This window comes from Malurus melanocephalus, unplaced genomic scaffold, assembly GCF_030028575.1.
Source record: "Malurus melanocephalus ecotype Western Australia unplaced genomic scaffold, MMel_1.1 scaffold_62, whole genome shotgun sequence".
Classification (NCBI taxonomy): Eukaryota; Metazoa; Chordata; class Aves; order Passeriformes; family Maluridae; genus Malurus; species Malurus melanocephalus.
In genome coordinates, this window is record NW_026623294.1 from 1,857,416 (window position 1) to 1,884,365 (window position 26,950).

A 26,950-nucleotide genomic window follows, 5' to 3' on the forward strand; every position below is an offset into this window, starting at 1 on the left:
GGATAGGATTTGACAGTGGGGGTGGCCTGCCATGGGAACTGGAGGAGCTTTTCCTTTGCAAAGCCTGTACAAACAGTGCCATCGCGTGGCTCCAGCTGCTGCAGAGGCACAGGGGCTGTCCCGGCGCTGGCTGCTGCTCCGCTCCAGCCTCCCGCAGGACACGGCCTCACGGCTCCTTCTGTAAATATTTGTTTACCTTTCCATCACCCCCCCCTCCATTTAGATTAGCCTTACACAAGTCAGGGGACTGGGGAAGGATGTTCAGATGAGTTTCTGTTCCCACTGGCCAGGCAAACCKGGAGCAGCCTAATGTAAAAGGCGTGATGTGGACCGTGGCAGCGGCGTGGTGATGCTTAACAAACAGTAAAGTACGATACACATGAGTGACCGTGCAGTTCACTTGCTGTTCTGCTCATAAGCTCAGTATTGCAGCGAGGCGTACAACGTCTCCATGTTTTAAATTAAAGCATTTTGATCCAGACTCAAATGTATATCTCCATGCATTTAGGTACACTGACGTCAATTACCAATCTGGCAACAAGTCTGGCTCGGAATATGGATAGGCTGTCACTGGATGAGGAGCATTACAACAGACAAGAAGAATGGAGAAGGCAGCTTCCAGAGAGCCTGGGAGAAGGACTGAGACAGGGGCTCTCTCGTTTAGGCATTAGCCTTCTAGGTAATGTACTATTCAATATCAAGTTGAGTCATAATGCTGTTTTCTAATCTGCTCACTAGCCTTTTCTAACAGTGACGTAAAATTCCAAATTTGGGGGRTTTGGTATCTTCTTGTGAAAAAGCCTCGCAGTATGAATATTAGATACTGTTTATCAAGAATTAGTGACTTTGATATATAATTTTTGCTGATAAAATAATTGCAGATACAGAATTTGCACTTTCTTTGTGAAATTAAATTTTCATTGGTACATGATGTMGATCTGAGGGGGAAAAAAGGAATAATTCTGCATCGGGCAGGGTGGCTTGTAACTAATTCAGCACAAAGACGTCATCATGCTGGTGTTTACTTTCCAATGAATTATAGGAATGCCTTCTGAACCTGCTTGTTTTTGCAGCACTGTAGATATCAGGGATTCTTTGGTTTGTTTGAAAACCACTTRAACTTAGTGCAGATGTTAAGTAAGCTTTGATGCAGAATTCTGCTTTTACAAAGAGACCCAGATCATCCTGATTCAGTGTAATTTTATTCATCGAGCAGCCAAATGGTTTGGTTAGAAGTGAAGATTACTCTATCCATTTCAAAATAGTACCTAAAAATTTGAAAACTAAAACCGCAGTGGCAAAAAATCTCTGYGAGAAGTTTTGCAGTAAGGGGCTGGGTTTTCTAGGTTACTTCAACTTGTCACACAGCAAAGGAATGCAGAACTGTATTGTTTGGCAAAGTTCCTCAGTGTGTATTAAACAGTATGAATCTCTTAGAGATCAAAGTGACCAAAAGCAATCCAGTGCAAAAGGTTAGAAGAGCTGAAGCTTGAAAGGATTTGTCCTGTTTCCTAATCTTCAATAGTGTACACAACTCCTAAATTTGCAACCRCAACCCTGAAAGCCCCAAAGAGGAAGTGGTAAAAATGTTACAAGTTTGGGTTAAGTTGCTGGGAATTATTTTAAGCAATAACATTAGATGATGTGAATCACTGTCATTCGATAACGCCTGTAAACCGACAAGCGAGTGTCCTGGGAGAAATGTGCACGGAGGAGAAATTCCATATATTAGTAGCCACTGTCCCAATAGTAAGCTGTTACTGGTKTTGCAAACCAAAGGCAKTTTGGAGGAGGTTTTATTTTTCCCTCTTGTTTTATTGGGCTAAGAGCAGTCAGGTTGAGTTGCTGGATGAAAGATTATATTTTTAGAAGCACTGTGTCAGCCTGCTGTGTATGTACTGCTGAAATGGTTTGTTGATTTTGGTTCAGTTATTAATAAAGCAKCAAGGTAGCATGGTATCCCCTTCACTGACTCACCAGAGCCCTTCAGAGCTAAAAACATCAGCTGTACAGCCTGAGGTAAAGAGCAAAACCTTGTAGCTTTGGCTGTTACAAGGCAAAGTTTCTGCTGTTCAGGAAAGCTGGGAGCTCGTCACGTACATGCACAAATACGGCTCCCTGCGCACGAGGATTCTGTGGTTCGTGGGAGTGCAATTTAAAAGCAAATTTGAAAGCATTTAAAAGCAAAGAATTTAAAAGCAAAACAAAAAAAACAGCTGGAATTTCAGTGTCCCTGATTTSCTAAGAAATCAGACTTCATGTTAGAAATGCAGAGCTTCATATTAGCATTTAAGCAGTGCTCCTCCCCAACCTAGGGTCTTTTTCTCATTGCCACTGTTATTATTTAGAGATGCCTCCCTGCTAAATACCTCTTTTCTTAGCAGTGGAGGCAGTGAAGCACCCAGATAAATAGCTACAGTTCCTATACAGCTGAACGTGAAAAGTATGGAACTGTCACTAAGAGAGATCAGAAATATTGCGCTTACTTTGTATCAGTTTTTTTATTTAAACCTGATTTTAAAAAGCATGTTCCCTCTGTATGGGCAGCAGCATTCATATAAATTGTCAATACCTAAATTATTAATAGACCTGTGCTTCAATTTTTACAAGCATGTCAGAAAATAGTTTCTGTACTAACTATTTAGTTTAAAGAGTATTGTGGCTTTCCCAAAAAAAAAACAGTCATAATTGAAGGGAAAGTATCACTGTGTTGCTTTTTTTTCTCCAGTGTGTTCAGAATAAGCATGAACATACATATTCTAAAAACACTTAAGGCTCTTCATACATAACAAAGCAAAGTGAAGCTGCAGTTATTTTCCTTCACAAGGATGAAACGTTTGATGARCACAGAAATGCAAAAAGCACAACTATTTGATGCCGTAATTTCTATGACTTTCTAATTCTAAAATTGAAAAGTGTGAAGGGAGATTTCTGAGACAGTCACAGTACTCTCATGTGTAAAAGCCACCTGACCCGTGCAGGCAGCTAAGACAATTGCAAATACATATTTTGTGCCTAGGTGAAGTCATTCATGTAAGAGCCCTCAGTTCATCGAGAGATTGTGGTATCTACCCAAAAAGTAGAGTTGCCTTTCTGATTTTTCTGAAAATCTGGCTCATGGTGGCCCTGATTCAGCAGAGCACTTAAGCATGTGCTTAAGAGCTTTGCTGAATCTTGGCCAAAATCATGTACTCTTGTCTCCTCCTCAGTGCAAGTTGTTCCCTGTGGTACATTCTTAAGTGCTTTGTCCTGTCTCATTTTAAATGACTCAAGCACTGTCAGGGTGTTGTTTGATTTGATTGTTATCTTTGGCCAGCTGKTGTCTTCTTTTTTGGTTTGGGGGAGATTTCTGGGTCATTTTAGTAACACTTGTGTGTGAAAAGAAGCAACAGCTCATGATAGTGTTTCAGTGGTTTTTTTYTTCTTTTATATGTTTAGACAAAAATGCAGTGAAATTGTTAAATATTTATATGATTGACTTCCCACCGAGGAACTATTTTTTGCATTTTGCATGACAAGGTCAAACTTAATAATTTATAAGCATGTAAAAGTGACTATTGAAACTATAGGCTGTATTTTCAGTTATTGGTCCTAGTGAAAAATATTATATTGAAGTGGCTGCCATTAGGAAATTGAGCATACCTGAAAAAAAACAAAAAGCTGACAGCTGTTCAAAAAGCTATTTTTTATGGGGGCAGAAGTGCTCAACATTTCAGTGACTCCTTACTTCGAGGAAAGTGAATTGAGTAATTTTGACTGACAGTGTCATTATCCTGCTAGAGAAGGCAAAGCTGGGTTTCAGAAGCTCAGATTTTTGTTATGGGTGATGTTGGCCATTTTTGCTGTGCACTATCACTGAGTCAGAGCCACTCCATGTTTGACTATCTACAACACGAGACACCACGAACCAATGCTAATCCTGAGGTTGTGTGCTACTCCACACACTAATTGTGCAAATACATTAATGCATGGCAACAGGTGCTCTTTTCTTTGAGCTGGATTTTTCGGTGATGTTTGCCGTGATGAGATTGTGCTTCAGCCCTATTGTGTGTGAAACACTTGCAGCAGTCCTGAAGGACAACAGAGAAAAGGAAGYAAAATAGTTTCAGCTTGACCAGCTTCCAGCCTCATGGCAAAGCATGGCCAGTTTCTCTTAGTGGGGGATTTTTTCCAATTATGTCTTGCTCTGAAAGAGTTTGTCACAAGCAATCCGAGCTTTGCCAAGTTCTGTAAGCTGTGCTACATTCACCAAACTCATCAGTCTGCGCACGAACGAGTTGCTGCCCATAATCAAATTCTTCTTGAAGTAATCCAATGATATACTCTGAAGTATCTGAATTTTGTAGCTATCAAAGTAACTTTTTTATTGTTACTGAGCAACATGTATTAACCAGAGTGCGCCCCATCTGATGTTTAGCAGATGTTACGTTGTTGCTGGAACCTCTTTGGTCCAGTAATGGAAGAATATGTTTTTGTTTTGTTGCTTTGTTGTTTAATTTTATTGAGGTTTTCTTTATACATGCATAATCTGCGTGTACATATGTGGACATGCATATAAAATCAAATGCCTAGGGTAAGGAAAAAAAAGAAAAATGGAGAATTATTTCATTTAATAAAAAGAAATGGTCAAGGGACATTACAGGGAAAGGACAGGGACAGCAGTAGAACAGGGGAGGAACCACTACACGTGRTTCCATGCTCTGCTTTCCTGAGACCCTACTGAAATCTGTCAGGGAGAGCCTTTCCATGGTAAATCCATCCCTCATGGTCCTCCTGCCCCGAGCTCTGTTACAAGGCAAGAAGCCTTGGGCACAGGGAAGATGTGCCTGGTGTGAGGAGGTGCCCTGAATCCCTCGTGTACTCACCACTGTCTCGCTGCTGTTGGGTTTTGAGGTTGCTCAGGCTTTGGCATATATTTTTTTTCCCTTTGCCCACACATGATGCACATAGGAAAAGAGCTGCACAGATSTGGATTCCCCACACCAAGGTGGTAGGACCAGCCAGTACTCAATRAAAAGAGTAAGATTATAGTTTATTTTGTGATTTGTGGGCATGGCCACTGCACATAAATGAATTACAGCAGTGAGTTGCAATTCAAGATAAGGAGTTTCAGAGGAAGAGAAGATCATTGGTTAAATTTTTTGCAGGTAGAAAAACAAGACTTGCAGAAGGAGGTACCTTTGAGGTACAAAAGGGCAATGTCTTCAAAGACAAATTCAGAGCATGCACAAAATGCCAGAGTAACAGAAAGTGTGGAATTACTAAATAACTGGCTAATTAAGCTATATATTATTTGGGGCACAATATAAATAATCTTGTATAACACAGTCACAGCAGTTTCCATTCTGTTTCCTTGTCCTCTGAGCCTAATTCCAGCTGAGAAGTGCCTGGAGCATACCACAGGTCCTTTGGAGTAGGCTCTTATTTATTATTACCTTATAACTTTGCTCAAGTGTATTGCAGTAAATAATTTACTAGTGCTAGGACTTAGGTGGATTACATTTTATAAGGCAATAACTTCTGTTCTGAAAGCGCAGTTGTTGTGGATGACCTCAATAGATAGGGTGAAGGAGGTCACAGGGTAGTGTAAYATTGTAACCTAGCAGAACACCAAGCATTGTTTTGTGCCTTCAAATGCATCCCAATTGCACAAAAGAATAGACTGGACAAACAATCCGAATTGTGTAATGTCATGTTGGGATATTATTTTAGTCAAGCAGCAGGAGCAGCTGGTAAATACTAAKGAATTAAAAATTGCATCATGTCAGTGGTGTGGCATTAAGGAAAAAGCTTCGTGGCCTTTAYGGTACAAAAGGTGAATGTTCAGCTGCACACTCAGCTTCAGTGAGTGACCTCAATTACARCCAGGCATCACTTCAAACATAGACCAGCATTTTCTGTGGAAATACTACACATTTGTCAAAAGGCTGTTCATACAGAAGTTGGAAGAAGTCTCTCCAATAGGAGAGGAAGGCATTTATGGGGGATGCAAGTTTCTTGAATTACTGATAGATAACATCCCAGGGACAAGGATCTGGGGAAATGTGTGCTGCTTCTCGTCCTTGTCTTTTCTTTGGACAGAAAACCATGCACAAATACAATATTAATTCTTGTTGTTAAAGTCAGCAATTTCTTCATTTATCCAGTGACGGTAACTAAAACCATGTGAAAGCCAGTTAGCAGCCAMTGCCTGGTGCATGACACACTGGTAAACACGTGGGGCCAAATACCTCAGTTGTGATTGTCCAAATCTGTGGAATTATGCCTGGATTTCCTTCCACATACAAAGCAGAACCTTCAAAGATGTCTAAGTTGCAGTGAAAATGCCTGGTTACCAGGGTGACACTCAGTCCTACTCCTTAAATAATTGTTTTATCTGGATATTTGCAGCTGCAGGTGCAAACTGAGAGCTGCCAAGGAGCCTGCAAACTTGCTTTTCACTGAGCAAAGCACCTCGGATCAGGCAGACTGGTGTCACTTTGTCCAATCCTTGTACCCTTAGTGGTTTCCAAATAGCTTATCTATCAAAATTACAACAACTAGAGACATGTCTGTGGTTAAGTGGCTAGCATAAACTCAAGATCAAAGAAATGTACCCCCTCACATACCTGTTTACATTTAGGAAGATTTAAGTTGAAGTTCTCTGTTGATACTAAAAGCTGGGAAGGTCACTGTGTCACTTGTAAAAGTTTGACCCATGCGCATTAAAGTAAAATATGATGGTTTTCACMAAAAAAGTAACAAAAAATCTCCAAGTCTAATTCTGCTAATCTTAGTAGTATATCARAAGTTGCATTAGCTTATGAACATTTCTGGCAGTGGAAGATGATATAAAAATGATCTATTGAGTACAAGCAGTTTTTATTCTCATGAAGTCAATCTCACACTTACGTGAAAATCTCATTTCCATAGCAGTTCAAGTCGTCTAAAACTAGAGGATTATATTCCTAGCCCAGCGTTTTCAGAATTGTGGCACAGAATGAGCCAATTTAAACTAACCCAGCAAAAGCATTTACCATCAGTAGTTGAAGGAGGAAAACATACTGTAAGGTTAGGTCATCTAAATGTTTAAAAAAAAAAAAAAGGGTTAAGATTTAACTTAACTGAAGCTAAGGCAATGTTCAGCTAATTGGTCACGTGCTAAACAGCTGTGTCAGAATGGGGGACAGTCTCTAATCCAAACCATATTCAGGACCAGTAGTAAGATTTCCTCTTATTCTGGAATATTCATCTTCATTACTTACTGGAGACTCTTGTTTTTCCAGGTGCAATTGCTGGGATTGTGGATCAGCCRATGCAGAATTTTCAGCGAGTGTCTGAGGCCCAAGCTTCAGCTGGGCACAAAGCCAGAGGGGTCATCTCGGGCGTGGGCAAGGGAATCATGGGCGTCTTCACCAAGCCCATTGGAGGGGCAGCTGAGCTCGTCTCCCAGACGGGTTACGGTGAGTTTTGCATTTCCAACATCTCCATTTCAATTATAAAATTTTCTTCAGATACAACCTGCTGTGTCTTGATTATTCAGCTCAGTGTTGTGTGACTGAGAAAAAGGTTCAAAAATGCCACCGCTAAATACTTACAAATGTTGCGCTGCTTTCCTGRAATGCCATCGTGTTGTGCTTCTCTCTCGTGTTACTGATCAGCGATGTACAGCCACACAAACACAGAATGCAGAAAGCATGAAGTAATTCTTGGAATACAGAAGAATTAGTTGCAGAAACATATGTGCTTGCAAAATAGTTTTTGACATAAAAGGATTAGAGCAACACTATGTCCAATTAGAGTGTTATTTTGAGATTGCTTTGTTATGGCAGGGAAGGGGTTGTGCTATCTCTGCACAAAGAGTGAGTTTCTTTCCTAGGAGAAAGAAGTGAGTCATGAAGTAGGAGCATCCCCTTTAAACTGGAGATTCACGAGAGGACAGTCCTGTTTTCAGATACATGGATAATCTTTTRGCAACGAGAGGTGGGTTTTCCAACTAGACTTAGCACTTAGTGGCGTGAGGAGRTACACTTTAGCAGTGGTGCTAAATTCTTTGAAATTGATGGGAACAATTTGGGGCAAACAAAAAGTATAAAAGATAAAAATAAAATATCTAAATATACTAATTCCTTTGCTTCCAGTATCAATAAATCAAAGAAGTWTTTTTTGAATATTTAAGAAAAAATGGTGATTGGAGGGAGTCAGGGAAGAGAAGCAGGAAGATCCGTTGATAGAAGGACCACGCATCAATAATTTTACCTAACTATACCAGACAAATCTTGAATATTTAAGACTTTGAACATTAGCAATATTTATGCTTGTGAAAGTGTTGATTAGAATATGAGTAGTTCTTGTAGGGCTTAAGTTTAGGGTGCTTCCTACAACATTCATAACTCATTCCATTTAGTTAGAGAAATAATGAAAAAATTATTAGAATTCTTTCAAATTAACTTTATCTTGTTTGTATGAGCATAAATAAGAACTGTTCTCCTGAATTTTACATCCCATAGGTGTAAAACCCATAGCAGCAAATCAGTTTTTTTCTGTTCTGTGTGTTGGCTTTGCTGCCCAGGGCCTTATTATTTCTAGATTTAATTCTCCTGCCATCTTTATCAAGAAACTCGTAGTAGTAGAGGGACACTTTTCATTGCAGATATGGTCTATAAGACACCATGTTTTCCATGACCATGTGACAAAAAGARTTAGCCAGGAAAAAACATAAAAACCATAGCAATAAGAGCTGACAGTGCGTGAGAGGAAAATACACAAGAGTTCAAGCAGCTCTTACCCACAACTGAATTGGAAGTGGGACTGTGCCTCTTGGGGGGGACCAAGGGGTGGGGACCACACAGAAATAAACACATGTTCTCTCTGTCTCCATCTGTAAATAACATTTTCACTCACATAATGCTGAGAACCTCGGTAAGCCAACTGTTACAACTGGGATGCTGCTTTTAAGTATTACCATCAACATGTGTGCTAAAAATTAAAGGGCTTTTTTCATCGCTGCTGTTTTGTTTAAATTATTATCCATTGTGTAAGAAGGAATCTAAGTTATTGACACCCTTATGCAAAAATGCCTTTGGAATGCTTAGACAAAAGAAAATCCATTCATTTATTTGTAAAGAAGTATATTTGTAAAAGAATAATTTTGCACCAAACCATCTAACACTAGTGCTTGCTGCAKAACCTGCTTCATGTCTGTCACGTAAAAAATTCTAAAACTACTTAATTTGTGAATATTTTTGCAACCACTCATTCTTTCTGGTGACCATACCTCATCATTAAAAGTTTACAGACCATCTGAAATCATACACACTGCATCATCTTCAGCTTTGGAGACTCTTTAGAAACCTGCTTAACTGTTGCTTGTAGTCTCCATTCTGTGCTGGCACTAAGAAGAATTCATAATAAACCAGATGCCCCAGGAGATCTCATAAATATATGTGGATCTGTGTTTAACAGCTGGATTAAGTAACTGAACWTTTAAATACAGTATCTAGGCAAACTGGCCATCTAATGTGTACCAATCATGACACATATATGAAAGTATTTTAATATTAAGCGAGAAAGTTAACAATGGTTTTGATTTTCTGTACATAAATCCCGAGTGATGTGTCCAATCCTGCTCTGAAGTGATGGCTCTCAGGAGTGTTCTGTTTGATTGCAAGTGTACAGCTGATTCATACAACACACAGTGGGGTTTTTTTTGTGTCTTGCTAATGCAAGATCGTGGGGGTTAAGTGCACAACTGTTTCATTGTAATATTTAATGAATTATCTTGACTGCAGCTTCCAGAGRTGTGACATCATTTTAGATCTGCACTATTTTATGAACTGCTTTAAACAGATGATGTCACTGCAACACGTAACTGCTTTGTAGAAAATAACTGCTAAAAACCCTGAATTCTCTTTCCACAGGTATTTTGCATGGAGCTGGACTTTCTCAGCTTCCCAAGCAGCGCTCTCATCCAAATGATCAACATGTTGAGCAGGCTCCAAACAGCCACGTCAAATACGTCTGGTAACATTATTTAGACAATTGTTCATTTTTACATCCACATTGTTTATTAATAGGTTCTGGCCTGTGGTCAAGTTAACAGGCTGCTTCTCTAGGAAAGGCTGAGTTATGGCAGTTTGTTTAGGAACATTAAACACAAAGGTAGTGCATAGAAACCCAATCTGCAAATGATGGGCTGCTGATCTGCATCCAGCTTTGAAATTACAGAGCTGATCTTTATTTAATGGCATTCAGTGAAGTTCTTATTTATCATTGCACTGAGCCCAAGAAAAATACTGCACATCTCCAGAAACAGCTGTTAGTGAAGATAGCTTTATTTTCTGCACTGAATTTCTAAGCCACTTGTCAGGGTAATTTTTCTATTATCAAGGAAATAGGATGGGAAATAGGCTAACCTAGCACAGATATTGGGCCAGTTTTGCAGTGARTGATTAAGGGGTTTTGATAAGGAAAAATTTCACATTCATTCTTTAAATCTGAAGTCTTGCATCTTTCAGTAATGGAGCTTTGGAGTAGAGTACACTCCCYGGCTCATTTTGCATCTGTGGGTGATAGCTACAGGCTTAAGTAAAAACATTGTGATTAAAATAAGCTCTAGAGRACCTAACTCACTACACTGACTAATTCTTTTTTGACTTTTCTTCATTTTTACCCTGATAATGCAGGAAAATGCTGCAGTCTCTGGGAAGGCCAGAGGTTCATATGGCCTTAGATGTCATGATTGTGAGTGGATCAGGCCAGCAACATGAAGGCTGCTTGCTGCTCACCTCGGAGGTGCTCTTTGTTGTGAGCATCAGTGAAGACACGCAGCAGCAGGCATTCCCCGTGACTGAAATCGATTGTCTGGAAGATGATCAGCAAAATGATCTGCTGAAGGTGCAGCTAAAACAACAGAGAGTGCCTTCTGACTTGGAGGTAAAGGCTTGAGTATGTTTTCCATTCAAAGATAAAGTTAAACTGATGATAATGCTTCTGGCAATGGGGATACTCCCCTTTGGGCCAGGAGGGCAGAGGTGGAAGTGCCAAACCAGGCCACCTGCACCTCACAGTTGGCTGTTGCATTTTGGGTGAAAGGGATGTGTCTCTTCCCTTCTGTCCTCTTGTTGATCATGATATACCATATCTATGACAGAAATTTTCTGAGGGAAAAAGCAGAGGAAGTCAGGGTTCTTGGAAGGCACCACCTCTTTTCTGAAAAGGCTSTCATGCCTACATGTAGCACGAGGTGCTTGTTGTTTGGCAAGTCAGCATTGCACCCTGTGCCTACCAAGCTCCAGCAAAAGCAGTTCCTTTTATTCTGCTGTGAATGCCATTACCAGGTCAGTGGTGCTGATGCTCCTTTCAGCATGTTTTTATCTTGTCTCTTTTAGCAGAGTGGTCTTGCTTGGCTGTATTTGCTTCCTTAGATCTTGATTTTCTGCAAATGCTAGCTTTAAACTGGGTTAGTTCTTCCCTGAGATTGGATGCACTGTTTGCCAGTAAGAGCATAAACCCTTCATTTTCATGTTGAAATATCTCTAAGCCATTTGAATCCTGAGGTTTTTGGATTAATGATCTTCTTTTAATGGCAGCAGAATGTTATATTTTTGCACTTTTGGGAAACAATGTTTATTGTATTAAATGCTCAAGTAAAATCATATGAGAGAGCATTTCAAAAACAAACATGCATGTCCCAGTTTTTATAAAAGCGTGCAAGGTAGTTCACACACTGCTGTACCAGAAATTTCTGCTTCAAATATAAGAAAAKAATATGCAAAAGCCCATAAAATATGAGGTGTGACAAAAAGTAGGAGCACCTTCAGTCAAATGCTAACTTTGCTGAAGTCACTGAAGAGTTTTGCTATTGATTTCAGCAAGGACTTCATGTGTGTCGTGACAGCACTTGAATATTTTTGTGAAAGCTTCCTTTAGTGCTGAATTCTCTGTTTATATTTATTGTCTTTCCAGTAACCTCAGTCTCACAGGGAACTGTTGACTGAAGTTGCCTTCTCTCACCACAAAGCTACATGAGGGATTACTTAAATYGTGAAGCAAGTGGGTACAGCTCAGCTTTTTGTGTCCCTGAGTGCTGAGTGGTTGGTGGAGGCACACATCAGACTGTCAGAATCCWGACCATCCTGCTCAGTCCCGAGCTACAGTCCTGGAGGGAAGGAGACAAAAAGCTSTTCTCACTAAGGCACTGGATGCACTCAACCTATCCGAACCCTAACTTTAGCACCAGYCCAGATCTTTTTTTTATTGCATTGGAGTGTGATGGCTTTTGTCTTTGCACCTGGTTATCCAAGGGGTGAGGAGCAGGCTGCTGCTGTGGGGGAGGGGCAGCTTGCCCAAAGGTTGCTGCAAGTGGGTGATGAAGGGTGCAGAGGGTCTGCCTGTCGGGGAGAAGGGAAAGCAAGGGACAGGGAGCCTAATTCGAGTCCCCACAGCAGCTGCAGCTGAGAATGTGTAGGATTTACGGGCCAGTGGCTCCCCTGAATGCACAGAGCTACCCGATGTGATGTGCAGAGTCCAACATTCCCACACCCACACRCTCATAACACACTCTTTGGAAAGTCCTGCACTAAAACCATTGTGATTTTTTCTGAAGTTCTGCATAGAAATATGGGAGTCCCACTTCAGTGGTGCACAATGCAGCTCTAGGAGCAGTAAGCCTCGAGCCCCCTGGCCTCAGTACAGCATCTCTGTTGCTGACACAGGCTCCTGAGAATGCAGTGAAAATGTATGGCATGGGAAAAAACAGGAAAAATGTCTGTGTCCCAGGTGATGGCAAGACAGCAAAAGTTAAGTGATGCTGTACAGACAGACCTGACAAAATATTCCTTCAGAATGCAGATGCTGGTACTGAAATTTTTGTAGAAATATGGTATAAGGAAGAGCAGTTGATAGAAACAGAGAATTAAAAATTTTGATTTTTTTTTATGTTAAGGCAGCTAAGGCAACTACATAATTAAAGATTCCACAAAGCTTCATATACAGTTTTAGTAATTACTTAAGAGTCTTTTGTAGTTAATATTTACTGTTTTTTAATGGATTTGGGAGATCTCATACTTGGTGATTTCCTTTCTGCAGCTGATTCTGTGGTCCCTGAGGTGTCCTGTGCAGCCCTGGTGCTGATGGGAGCCAGAGCTTCCCTTCAGGTCCATGACAAGAGCTTCTGCAAACTCTTGAGATGTGATTAGGAAGAGGAACCTTAGGAGTTCCTCAGGAGGCTCCTTAGGAGGTTCCTCAGTATTGATAGTAGGCCATTGTGTTGCACTGAAGGTGTCCTCAGCTGAAGGCCAGATGTCTCTGTGCATGATGACATTTGCAAAGATGGCCCCAATTTTTAGCTGGAAAATGCCCAGTCAGTTCAACCAAAATATTATTATGAGTTTAGCAAAGCAGAGTTAATGTTACCAAATGTAARTCATATCTGTTTTTCTGATTAATTTAGTCAAAGATACTAGAAATAATACCACAAATTGAAACATTTCATTTCAAGGCTATAAAAATCCACTTTTTTGCATTATTGCTTACAAAAACAGTTGCCAAAAGTTTTGTTTCAGCTCTGCCCAAAACAGTTTCTCCCATTCCCTCTCCTCAGGTTCTTGGAACAGTTAAGAAACAAAACATGAGTTATTCTACAGCTGTAATCACCAGAGATGTTATAGAGCATATTTTGACTCCTTCAGCAATAGGTTTGCCTGATGCCTTGTTCATCTCCACAATACATAACTTAATCCATCTGGCTAGGAATAGCCTGGATGGATTCTTGAAAACTCTGGCACTGACAAGGTTGTTATTGAAAGGAAGCATTAATTGTATTTGGATTATCTTCCAAAGGAATTGAGACACTGCATGTCTCTGGACAGATGTCAAACTCAAAAGGCCTGTTCTTCCAGCTGCTCTTGGTATAGCTTATAACATCAAGAAGACAACAAAAAATGCAAGGGCCTGGAATTTCAGATATTCCAGATTTTTTTTTTTGGTAATAATTTGCAACAGGGTGTTCATGACAGTCCTACATGTTATCATCTTTGGAGCTAACACCAATCKTTGGATTTCTCAAAGCAACGGAAAAACAATCCTGAGGAGCTGGATTTCCTTAGTCAGTGTGCACAGAGGAGCCCACAGTGCTATGCACATCTGGATTGTGCAGCACAGATGTTGTAGCTGCTGTGGAGTTAACACTGCTGAAAGCTTATTCTTTACAAGCCGTAATGGGAGGTATTTTAGAAAAATACCGGAGTTCTTTACCCAAAAGTATGGCCTTGTAGTATGAAGGGGCATGATATCTGTAATATTCCTCTAAGAGGTACGTTAAGCAAGCCTTGATCAAGTTTTGAATCCTTAAATGATCTGGATATTAACATGACAATTGTTCAAAGCAGTGGGTGACAATGCTAGGTCCTATTTTGGGAAAAAATGTAGAATAACATMAATTCCAGTTTTCCCTTGTCTTGACAATATAAAGCAAACTGAAACTGGCTGCAGAAGTGGACACTCAGTTACAGATGAAATCATCTAGAATCAAGCARGGTCCCAGTTACTTTGGAAGACCACCAAGCCATAGTTAATATTTTCTTCTGAGTAATTATGCTGGAACTGTGGAAAATAACCTGGGGCTGAATGAAGAATGGGTTTCCAAGAGTAGGTGAGTGGGATGCYAGCACCATTTCCATCTCCTTTGGTAAGCTGGATCTTCTGGTCAATGTGGAGGCAGAACCCAGCTGCCCCTGGGCTTACCTCCCTAGGAGAAATGAGGAAAAAGTGCAAAGCCAYCTACATGCAAGATCTACCCTGTACCTTGAAATGAAAGATTTACCCTGTAACTTGAAATGCAGTTCATGTAGGTGGTTTCAGCACTTCTCTCCTTTCAACTGCTGAAAGGGACTGACTGCWGAGATACTTTTACTGAGCAACCAGACTGAAGACGTGGTTCAGACACCGTTCTCCACTGTCAGCTGTGAGTCTGCTGCAGCAGTCTGCCTTCTGATTTTTCTCTCCCTTAAGGTCGTTCATGGAAACAACCCTTTCCTCTGCCCATTTCATCATTTCCGCTGTTTCTAGGCATAGGCTTCAACCTTAAACTTCTGAGCTTGTTCATGAGCCTGCTTCCTTTAGCAATTTTGTGATGATGATTGAAAACAGGAGTGTTTCTACTCACTGAGCAGCAAATCCATCTCCAAAGGCATAGTAAAAAACCCAGAGGGGACTGTTTTCATGTGAATGTGACACCTGTCACTGTCTATCAATCATATTAATTCTTTCTTCAAATAAGCAACAGAGTACTTAAMATGAGTCTTGCAGTCCAGAAACATGACAAGATATTGTGGATGTTAAATTGAATCCAACGGCACTGCTTGAAAATACCATACTATCTAGCAAGACCTGTAAAAGTCCCTGAAAGGCAGGCAGAAGATAGCAGTCTTTAAATCTTTAGCCYGGTGTCCAACAAAGACATTTTAAGTCCTACAAAAATTAAACTGGTCAGTAGTTCTCCAAGTGTAAAATAAAGAAGCATCAATGCCTAGGTGTAGGATAGCTGCTGCCTTTTCTTCATTGTCATATTTTGGAAATAGCTTCTATTCTGAATGGCCTAGTTGGTCATACTACTGTAGCATCCACAGCGGTATTTGTGAAATACARGTTTTTTGAAACCATGCAATCAGCTTGCTTGCTTTCCCTTCTCAAGCTAGTCATAGTCATCTTCAACTTCTTCCAAAATAAAGGCACAGCAGATKGATCTTCCAAAGCCAGGTTTGCCCCTAGCTTTTCATTTAATATTTTATCTGGTTGGAACCATATGATTGATGACAGTATTTGATTCACTGTACTTTTGTTCCTCTAGGTTGTTCACTTGCATCCCTCTTGCTAGGATCTTACACCGCTACCTATCATCTCAGCCTGCAAAACAAAGATCCCTTAATGTCTTCTCCGGAAATAAAATGCCCAAATCATCTTTAGTAAAACCCTTTTGTTTAGAAAAATGTCCTTGTGTGAATGGGGTCTTTTTGTTAGCAGAAAACAGATGGATAGATCCTACACAGAMCATTCACCTGGAAGGTAGCTTCTAGTCTTCATTTTGAATCAAGTAATTTRAAGACTTAAAATGTTTCAGCTAAATAGAATTTTTGTATGATTAGCATTGTCAAGAGCTACAGGCATTTTTCTAAAAGGGGTTTCAATGCCTTTGCTGTATACAAGAAGTTGTTCTGTTGTAAGGTTCTACTCTTGACCAGTTCTCAAAAGATACTAGTTAAATTTTCAATGGCAGAGTTAGAGTTTCTCAGAAGTCCAAAACAGCAGAGAAGAGGACTAATTCACCAAGGAGTCAACCATGGGAGAACATGTGTGACTAAAAAAATCCTTTAGAAGGTTGTAAGATTCCAGGCAGGAAGATTTTTATCAGTAACATGGAAATTACTGTCCTTACTACTCAGGTCAGTTTCTGTAGAATAYTCAGTAACTATTAAATCTTATCTGATTTCAGGCCGAGGGAGCCAGAGAAAGACTGTCAGAGCAGCAGTACAACCGCCTGGTGGAGTACATCACAAAGACATCTTATCACCTCGCTCCCAGCACTGCCACCAGCACTGCCACCGCGCCTGCTCCGCAAACCGTGGCTACTGAACAGCCCCCGACTATAACAAAAACCTATCAATATGTAGTTGATCCAAATTTTGCCCAAGTATTCATTAGCAAATTCACCATGGTGAAAAATAAAGCTTTGAGGAAAGGATTTMATTAATAGTTATTTGGTGAGTATAGTAATACGGTACCAGTTTGAAAGCAATGCTTTCTCTGCAGTAACCCACACCAAGKAGAGATGCATATAATTTTTGAGGAGGTAGAAACTGATAACAATGCCCAATAGCTTTTCTAATCTTGACAACATTCCTGCTCCCTAGCCAAAATCCTAGTGCTGGATGGAAAGTGTTCTGGCAAATGAATAAAGTGAGAGGGAACAGCCTTGGACTATAGCTCAATCAAAATCCTTTTTCTTTTCGATAACCAGAAATTAGAGAAAAGGGAAAAATTGCGTGCATACGGACGTTTYTACCACACACAGAAATGTGTATCAATACCTCTATATCATATTTTAGGGTCTGCCAGTTTCTGTTAYAAACCAGGTTTATAACTCAGCTGTAAAAACTTGCTCAAGGCTGAGYCTTTCCCCCCACACCCACACTCCCCCAACATGTGCGTCCTGAGGCAAAACATTTTCCCCCTCTAAATCTGGAAAACCCAGTGAGGCTGTTTTAAGTTACTAGTGACAGCTGGTTTTTAGCACCACTTTAACCTTAAAATAGCTTCCTTTATTTGACTGAAGTTTTGCAGGACATTAGTCCATAATGTAAACTAGTGCCTTTGTGTGGTTTGGAGAACAAAACATGAACTACAACATGACTTTATTTTTAAAACTGTCTGTATACAGAAACTTTATTTTATCCACCATCGAATTTTCAGAAGTACTTTCAATGTATGTATGACTGTGCATTGTCTGTTCATTAGCTGGAAGCCAGTAACATGCAGTTCAAAAATTTAAGAAACAGAGCTGTCTCCTTAAAATCTCTTAAGCTCAATGTAACCCAGATGTGCAGGTGSTAAGTACAGCCTTGTGGGGTCTTGCTTATTTCTGATCTGCTACCACTACATTGTATGCGCTCCCTTCAGCCMTAATTCATTTGATGCTTTATTCATCTTTGAACTGATTATAACAGGGATATTTGGAAACGTGACCTTTCAAATATGTACTAAGCAAAGTGACTTTTTTTTTCAAGTTGATTGAAAACTGTGGGCCCACAGGCACCAATTACATTAATAGTTAATGCCATAACAATACACTTACAAATATACATTAAATACCTGTATTTCTTGTAGTAGACAAGAAATCCGTYTCTGGGCACAGTTATATGACTTTAGAAACCAAATCTAGCTTTGGCAGTTTTATTTTAAAACCAAAAGTTTGCTTGGTTTCCAACTRCACATGTTATCTTTTTTCCCCTTTCCTATGCGCTAATGAAAATGAATTTTCTGTGGAGATTCCTGAACATGGCTGGAATTGGAGTCAAGAACTGGAATCAAGTCTGATCATCATTTGGAGCATATGCTTTATAGCTAATAACTTCTATGCATACTTGATACGACCAAATGCACAGTAAATAAGAATGTAGTAACTGCAGTGTTTTTCTCCTGAGTTCTGTTTAGTTAAAAGGTTTTTTCTAAAAGCTGGGTCTCTCATCTACTGAGAATAAAGGAGGCTGGGGTCTGCATTGTCCTTTTCTGACTGTGAAAGGAAGCCTATCCATTATCAACATTTCATACCATTTAATAACTTAGCCATTGTTTAAATAACACTGTTTAAAATGTATATGTATATACACACATGCACTTCATTCCTGAATATTTTATGGAAGTTGTTTAATACTTCTAATTTTGCATATTGATGGATAAATTGTAATATAATGAAATTGTTTAAAGATAATAAAGCTATTCCTGTAATACTTGTTTTGTGAGCTGTTTATTCATTCGGTTACAAGGTGTAGGACAATGACAAGACTGATGTAGAAGCTTCATGAGGGCTCCATTAGATCCCAGTTGGTCACTGGACTTTGTAGTGTACCAGAAAATGCAATAGATCATGATAATACTTTGGAAGTAAAAACTGATGACTAGCTTGCCAAAAATGTGTGCTGAAAAGTTTTATGCTTTTGTGACTAACTGAATCAAAACAGCACTGTAGTCACCATTTGACTTAAACTAATCTGTTCCTTATTTATGTGGTACACAGACAAGCCAAGGGGATGCAAACACACCTGTAWAAAATGAGGAACAGCAGTTTCATTTCTGAAAGTTTGTAGATTTCAGCCATTGTTTAAGATACATTTGTGTTTTTCCTGAATTACATTCTCCTGGAATAAACACTTGCTTAAATTACACATTTCTTCAGTGAATTGAGCTGCATCTTTACTGCATTAGGCAGGCTCTTTCTCCCCCTTCTGACCACATGTATGGAAATAAGTGGAGACGGCACATAAATCAACCTCTCCTACATATGAGCTGTGTGAACTATGAAAACAAAGTTGTCCAAAGAGCAGCTGCCTGTACTTAGCTGCTAAAGCAGTGCAATGTGTACTCTTAAAACATGCCTACTCTCATAACGCTCTTTAGACCTGGAGAGCTCACAACTTCAAATCTATCTTTTTAGTTTGCTTCCAGAACAATCAATCACTCCTCAAACACTCGAGAATAAAGTCAGCTAGCCAAAAAATTTGAAGGCATAGTCAGGCAAGACCTTTCCCAAAGTAGTTCAGGTCAAATAATTCCTTTTTATATATCATTTCATACATAAATATAGCAAAAACCTTCAGGCACATGGGATAGTCTCAGAGAGCAGCCAAGCATGTTTTTCAGTGCTGCATCTCTTAGAAACAGCATGCCAGACCCTGTACCAAGCAACTGATTGGGGTCGAACTCACAGGTCTTGTACTATGCTACGCCCAACTCCAATTCTTTGTATGATAGAATTAACTGAACTCTTGCTGGCAAAGGAAAAAAAAAAATTCAAACTGAATTCTTAAAAAAAAAAATTTAAAAAAAAAAAAAACCCAAACAAACCTAGTGGGTTGGTGCTGATTTCAGAAAAGCAGGTTAGGTACCCAGCTTTGCTCTCCCTTCCTACCCCAGAGGAAAGCAAGCTGTGGGTTGGTTGGCATTGCCTGCTTAAGGGMAGTACTTGCCTTGCATCCAGTGTGAAACCAGAATGCATACAGGAATCAACAATTGCAGCCTGCAGACTCTCAAAGCACAACCACAGAAGTCAGAACTCACCTTTCATTATTAAATACATTTGGCCAGAGACATTTCYGAGCTCTGCTATATTTGTTAAAAATTGCCTTCAGTCACAAAACTCTCATTTCTTTAAATCACATGTGCTGGTAGCTGAAAGAACATACTACAACAACTGCTGCTGGCTACAACAGYTTAGAAGAAACTAAGAATTTAAGAGTAAACGAATTCATAGCAACTGGGACTACAGGGCCTAGAATGACAAAGGAAGTAATGCTATTAGCCTGCACACTTGGCAGTAGCAAGTTTCTTTGCCTCTGAAGCTGTCAGTGACTGAAGACTCCTGGCTATTGAAATCTGCAGACAGGCCTGAGAAAATGTTAGTCAGTACTTAATGGCACACACTGTTTATACTGTACATTGRGAAGATAAATGGGTATCGTTTGCTGTTGTTAAGCTCTGGTTTACATTTATGGGACCTGGAGTATTTTGATTACTAGATGGTTTCCCTGAAAATCACTATTGTCAAATTCCTTCTTTGCTTGAAGGAAGCACTGCCTGCATGGGAAGTTTAAAGAAAATCCCATGTTGCTCTATAAAATGTTCTGGATCACATACATTACTTATGTGCTTTCATTAGTGCAAATGTTTTTCAAGGATACCTATTAAGTGTTAAGTAGTTAATGATCCATGTCAAATAATAAGAGTTACTCCAAACAGGATTTGAACCCAAGACCTTCAAATATAACACAGATGGCCTAATTTGTCATGCTGCTTCATACTAAGACTTCTTTCCTTTCAGGCAGTCAGCTTTTGCCTGCTCTCCTGGTACCCATATTCAGCAAACAAAAGCTGCAGTCCTAGTGCCTTCTTCATCCTGAGCAACAGGCAATGACAAAGCCTGTTCTCACYGACAGGTATCGTGGCACAAGACAGAGCATCATGTCACAGACTGCACAGAATGCAGCAGAGATCCAAACTATGTTCAGCTGACTGCCTCCAGATATTAAAAATATGTCTAAAAGCAAATGCCAAAATTTTCATTCCTGTAATATCCTAAAATATTTCTTTGTCTGCCTGTAYCACCTTTCCTCTTGCACATCAAATATATGTGAACATGGCTGCAGTTTAGAGTCACTTTCCAATTAGAGTAACTAATATACCATGTATAAYAGGCATTTGCACAGTCTGTAAGAATTGCTGTAACAGTTTGCTGCAGTAAGGAAGGCAATACAGTAATGACAGCAGAAAAAGAAAGGTTGGCTGGTGTATTGCCAGAATTTCTCTCCAAATWCTTTCCTCTCAAGGTCAGCTCACCTTGTGAAGCCAGAGGTAACACAGACCCCTCCACAAATCCATCCTCTCCCTTGCTGCAACATCTGTCCTYTTCACATTCCCATAAACAGCTGGGTCAAGTCACTCCTTAAAGATATACTGTGCTATCCAATGTGGAATTTGGCCAAAACAKAGATCAAATAATTACTAGAGGAAAGACAGACTTAGTCACCTTGAGCAAGTTCTGAAGACTTTCCACCAGTCTACCCAGCATCTGARCCTTTAAGCATTTCTACATTAATGAAGACAATTAAATGTCACTGACATACATATTTTATTTATTGGGTTGCATTACAGTGTGCCATGCACTGAAGTGCATTGCACTTTACACTTCAGTGAACAAATAAGGTTCGGTCATCAAGTCTCCTTGAACTGAAGGGAATCTGCAAGATAAAAAAAAAAACCCATGAAGTTATGATGGACAAATTTCATGCACTAAGTAAATATATTAGTATGTATGAATGCAAAGCAACAGAGAGAAATGTTTATGCAGTAGTTTAGTCTAGAGGCATTCCCCGTTTTTTCCTGATGGTTAAAGATTCACACACCCTTCATGTGGCAAACAGAAGTTAAACATGGAACAAATCAGGATCTGGAATGACACCSCACAGCACATCAGATTCACTATATATGCTGCATTGGTAACTGAATCAATCGTGCTGAGGGCCTGCAGGAGAAAGGAATGCAGCTTTCAGATAGGAGCCAGAGAGGAAACAATTGGTACAGGCAGCCTACCAAGGAAGGAAGAAAACCAAATTCAAATTGCTTCTCCCCATTATACTGAACACAATCCAAGACCAGCTGTGCTCCATGACAAGAGTCATGCAAGTGGGTCAGCACCAAACTAAGCTTCCCCCATTATTCTATGGCTGAGCACACAGTAGAGGCAGGATATTCCTCACATTTATACCTGCATTAATTTCCATTGTCAGTATCACCACCAGAGCCCACATGAAGCAGATGGAACAGTGTGAATTCACAGGGAGATGCCAAGGTGCCTCCACGCCCAGCAGGAACAAACTTCTTGTAGAGTGCCATGCTACCACCTTAACTAATGAACTCTCCTTCTTGCCCTCCCAACCCTTTCCTCAGTTCTGGAGCCCAGTACTGATTTCACAGCAAGTATTCAATGAGGTCAAACCACTGTATTTACTGCCACATACATGACATACTCAAATAAAATGGGAGATGTTGAGCGTGCATGATCACTGCACCCTTTTGGTAACTATACCTAAAAAAGGCTTCAAATKCAAAATAGCTAAGATTTAAACTTCTGAGGCAAATGAAAATGTCTTCCAACTGCTCTGGGTACTTGTCCTTTTTTACAGCCTTTACAAAACATTTGAAACACTGGCATTGTTTTCCCCCTCTTCTACTTTTGTATTCATGTGCAGGCACAAGAAGAAACAACCTCTTTCTACTATGAGGGAGTGAAAAAMTATCTGTTCTTATATAAATAGGCTAAGGAATAAGAAGCATCAGCAATTCAAACAAAATCATGTAAGAYAATTTGTCTTCCACATTTTCTTTTGTGCCAGTACAATTAAGAAATTGAAGAATTGTTTAGGAAACATTTAATTTTAACAGGTGCAGAAAATGTGCAACTTTTTTTTTTAAGCTGCCAGTGGGAACACAGGATGAGAATGGAGCTCTATGCACTGTAATAAATCCTGCTCATGATTCCAATTAAATACTCAACATGCATCCTTGTTGACAGTGTTTGTTTCAAATGATTTTACCACCAGATGGCCCTTCAGAATACACTGATGAAGGCCACCTGACTAAAGAATGCAATTCCAGTGCCTAAAGAAATTTAAAAGTGACTATATATTAGCAAGAGGACTGAACCAGAGGCAGAATTAACAAGATTTAAACCAGGTAAATTTATAATTTCATTATTTATCCTTGTCACAATCAGCTAAAGAACAACAGTAGCCCACTCTCACAAAAAAAAACAACAAAGAAACCCCTACCGAAAGCTGGGACTGACACAAAAGTTTTTTTCTTTTTTCTAATTTTTTAGAAGAGATGGGAGTTCTGAGTTTTTTATGTAACTGTGTTATGCAGAAACTAGATAATTCAGTTTTATGACAATTTGCAACTTAGTATTCATAGTGTTAAGTCCAAATCTTTTATTCAATCTTGCTGCTTCATGCAAACATGCTGAGAAAATCCAGCTGGCCAGGATAATTAAAGCCACAGATTATCACGTAATGATCACAATATGAAAACATTCCAAAAGAATGAAAAACTATCATTGTAGATTAGTCTGAAGTCATTTTAGGAGAAGCAGAGAACTCAATGTAAAAAATTTGCACCAAGAAAGGGGAAGGAACTCTTTACTGAGTTCTAACATCAGCTTGTGCAGCTTAATGAGTGTAGTTATTAATAACTACAACACGGTGGAAATCAAGACTTTTTTCCTGGTGTTACTAGCAAGGGAGAACGAAGTTGAGTAGTTTTCATTGAAAAGGCAGTGTCAAGTGCTAAAAAATAGTATTGTGAACAAAGTTCTATTCAAGCTTCATACAATATGGCAAAAATGTGATTGTTTGTACACAAGCCACTGTGTATATATATATACATATTCATATATATATGTGTGTGTGTGTGTATATGGATGTATTTCCCCTTATGACTAGTTATCTTCCCCCTCTCACCAACTTCAAAATACAAAATGATGTGCAGAAGTTGTCTGTTTCTTACATCMAGATTCATGCTATGAGAGAGAAACAGCCTCTCCATTTTCTCACTCACTGTACCACCACAAGTATGTAAGCAGAAGATACAGGCAGCCCCAAGTTAAGCAGTTCAAGATGTAACAGCAACAACGTAACTGTGGAATCAGGCAAGTCWGGGAGTTTAACATTAGAACTTTGTCTCCTCTCTGTGGTTATGTGAGGGGGGCAAAGGCCTGGTATCATCACTCTGTTTCMTGCACCACACAAATTAAATGAATTATCCAAAAGGCATTGAGGAGATTCTAKCCTGCCTTTACTACACAGTCCCCAGTTCTCCTGTTTCTTCACATTTTTATTACCCAGAGGTCTCCTGAGTGCAATTTGTATCCTTTCTCTTTGGAAACCCCTTTTGATTTGAAAAACAAAAGAAGAACCCCCAAGCAGAAGCACAATATCTCACTGAAATAATCTCACTCCTGTCCTAATGCAGAGCAGTTCATTACCTGCAGATGCAGCTTACCATCATTTGGGGGGTGCACACTCAAGCACACCAGCTCTTTCCATGGCTTCAAAGTCCTTCATGGGATCATAGCTTTTATAGAACTCTGCATAAGCTCGTTTTCTGGGTTCAGCAATCCCAAACTGGAAAGTAACACACAGAAAATTTAAGTTTGCAAAGCTTTATGAGCAGATTATTTTTCTGTTAGTTCTATAATTTCTATCAGTGGTTATTAGTCTAAAAAGCCTTTCATTCCAGTTATAATGCATTATTTTGCTCCTGTTAAAACCAACAATTCAGGCTACTTTATCATTGGTCAGGAGGACAAATGTCTTTAGTAAAAYCTTAAAAAGAAAGTCTGTTACAAGRTAGCACAYCACATCTTCAAGATCCAAAACCACTCCATCTATATTGATGTGCCTAACACCCTCCCTGCTAATAGTTTTATATATAAAACATCATTATGGAAAGTTCTGTGCCTGTGGACAGCTGCAAAACTCTTAACTCTGGATAAAATCGCATCCTAAGCTGAAGGACTAAATTTGAGCTACACTGTAAGTTCAACTACATCTGGTAAAATTTTACAAGCCTGCCAAGCCACTCTTACAGCTCACCAATATTCCATGAGACACAATCCTCATTCCTTGGACACTCATTCACCCAAAGGACAGGGGTATACTCAAAATTATCTCAAAAATGTGAAAAAAAATTCAAGGTGGGTTTGTAAAACAGTATCTAACATGGAACAAAGTAAATGGCTACTGAGACTCATTGYTCTAAATCTGGTCTGCTGCCTTATTAGAGTATTAACGTGGGGTGTCAAACAAGGTATAGACCCAGGGACTATTAAAAAAATTATRTTCTAAGTCTGACCACAAACAAGCYTGTCTATCTCTTAAYAGATGTATTAAGAACATGTGAACAGATGTGTTAAGTACATGTGTGAGCTTACTGTTTGTGATAACCATTTGTGGCTCTGAGAAACTGTGAAAAAACTGAAATTTACTTCCATTTCTAGTCACTTTTATCAACAGCTTCCTGAGCATTCAAATGATGCCAACAGTGTACGTGTGAGTTCAATGAGCAAACCAAGATCCAGTTCTTCCACAAGAGTTCACACTTGAGTTGTTTGCTTCATGTATGGAATCCCAGAATTATTTAGTAAGAGCACTCTTATCAGAAGTCAAATCTGCAAGTGTGTTTTTCTGGAAATGTAACGCTCCATTTCCATATGATACTTCAACAGCAAGGACAGAAAGACTACATTAGGTTTCCCAAATGGCTTAAGAGMAAGTTTCCTTAAATCACCGAGAGATAAAGTATGACTTGGACCACTCTCTCAAGTTTCAGAAACTGTGGCAGAGCGAAACACAAACTATCATCAGCTGTGAATGGTCAAGAGCATTTTGGGACTAGAAGACTCAAGGTCAAGTTGTCACGAATTGCGTGATCTCGAACACACATCAYAAAGCATCAGATTATTGTATCATTTCTTCAAATGAAGATTAGGACGATTTATTTATACTTTGGAAACATGCTTACAAAAATACATTACTAAACCTTTCTGATGAACAGCTCAACCCAATCTCAACAGAAAAATATTATGAATTCTTAAAATACTCAAATGAGCCCAGTTTATAATTGAATGACTACAGMTCCCACCTTGTATAAAGTTGCACATCCCATAGATAACACAAATGCCCCAAGGAGGTGAAACTTCATCCGCCTGGCCAAAAGGCGCCGCATTTGTGGCTTTGGCAACAGTGCAGCCGACATGGTGACTGTATTTCCTGAAAGAAAAAAAATAAATAAGAGGATTGTGGAAGTAGCTCTACTTAAAATAATTTTATGTTCTACACAAAGATCATTCTTTTTGTGTTGTGTAATAATCATCTTCACGATACAAGCAACAGTGCTCCTGTCTGACCTTCCAATGAAAACATTTAAGGGACAAAATTTAAGGACAACCTATTTAWGACACAAATCTAGTTTCAGTTCTTACACTCTTTACACCCAGTATTTGTGGAATCAAGACTGGCCTTCGCTGTTCGCACTAAATCCTGCGCTCCCCGCAGGGTCTTCSCTCCCAGGCCTACTTATCCTGGTGTTTTACGTCAAAAGACATTGCAAGCGGTATTGGGGCCGGGCTGGGACCARCCCCACGCCGTTCGCACACCGAGGGCACCCCAACCCCGCGCTGCCGCCGCCGGGCCCGGCTCCGCCACCCTCAGGGACGCGCAGAGGTCACGGGGCTGTGGCGGGGCCGCGGGAGCGGGGAGCAGCGGCTGGAGGCCCTAGGGATGGGAATGATGAGGGAAAGAAGAGGGAATGAAGGGGGGGAGAGGGAACAGCGGGAATCCAGCAGCAGCAGGAGCAGGGAGCGGCCTCACCTCAGCCCCCACCAAGGTCCTTCCGCGCCGCCGGCTCCGCTCCCGCTGCGGCCCCGCTACTCCGCATGCGCGGCGGGCGGGCGGGTACGGCGGGCGGCGYGGGTCAAACCCCGCCGGGCGCAGCGGCCGGACCGTGTGGGAGCAAATGACAGAATCGAGGAGGATGGAAAAAACCTCTGAGATTATCGAGTGTGACCTGGGAGCGAACGCCACCGTGGCAAACAGACCCTGGCACTGAGTGTCACGTGCAGTCTTTCCTTAAACATCCTCAGGGA

The 26,950-nt window shown here is 40.1% G+C and overlaps 2 protein-coding genes across 9 annotated transcripts in view; one reads left to right on the forward strand and one right to left on the reverse strand.

Annotated features, from left to right (window-relative positions):
- The window catches only part of VPS13B (vacuolar protein sorting 13 homolog B), a 423,643-nt gene extending 404,803 nt beyond the window's left edge, over positions 1-18,840 (forward strand). For all 8 annotated transcript variants that reach the window (XM_057366267.1, XM_057366269.1, XM_057366268.1 and 5 more), the window contains exons 58-62: positions 509-679; positions 7,266-7,442; positions 9,900-10,002; positions 10,665-10,914; positions 16,472-18,840. In XM_057366267.1, coding sequence (XP_057222250.1) covers positions 509-679; positions 7,266-7,442; positions 9,900-10,002; positions 10,665-10,914; positions 16,472-16,729 — 959 coding nt within the window. In that variant the 3' untranslated portion in view covers positions 16,730-18,840. The remainder of the gene's footprint in view (positions 1-508; positions 680-7,265; positions 7,443-9,899; positions 10,003-10,664; positions 10,915-16,471) is intronic.
- A 2,520-nt stretch (positions 18,841-21,360) lies between these two features.
- On the reverse strand, positions 21,361-26,759 carry LOC130573679 (cytochrome c oxidase subunit 6C). Its single transcript, XM_057366270.1, has 4 exons — positions 26,676-26,759; positions 25,948-26,075; positions 24,307-24,428; positions 21,361-21,488 (listed from the first exon to the last, which is right to left on the reverse strand). The coding sequence occupies exons 2-3, from the start codon at positions 26,059-26,061 to the stop codon at positions 24,309-24,311; spliced, it is 234 nt and encodes a 77-aa protein (XP_057222253.1). The 5' UTR covers positions 26,062-26,075; positions 26,676-26,759; the 3' UTR covers positions 21,361-21,488; positions 24,307-24,308.
- Positions 26,760-26,950: the final 191 nt, after the last annotated feature.

What these genes read in the sequence shown, in the direction of transcription:
- LOC130573679 (XM_057366270.1), bottom strand. Translation starts at nt 26,061, where the DNA reads ATGTCGGCTGCACTGTTGCCAAAGCCACAAATGCGGCGCCTTTTGGCC.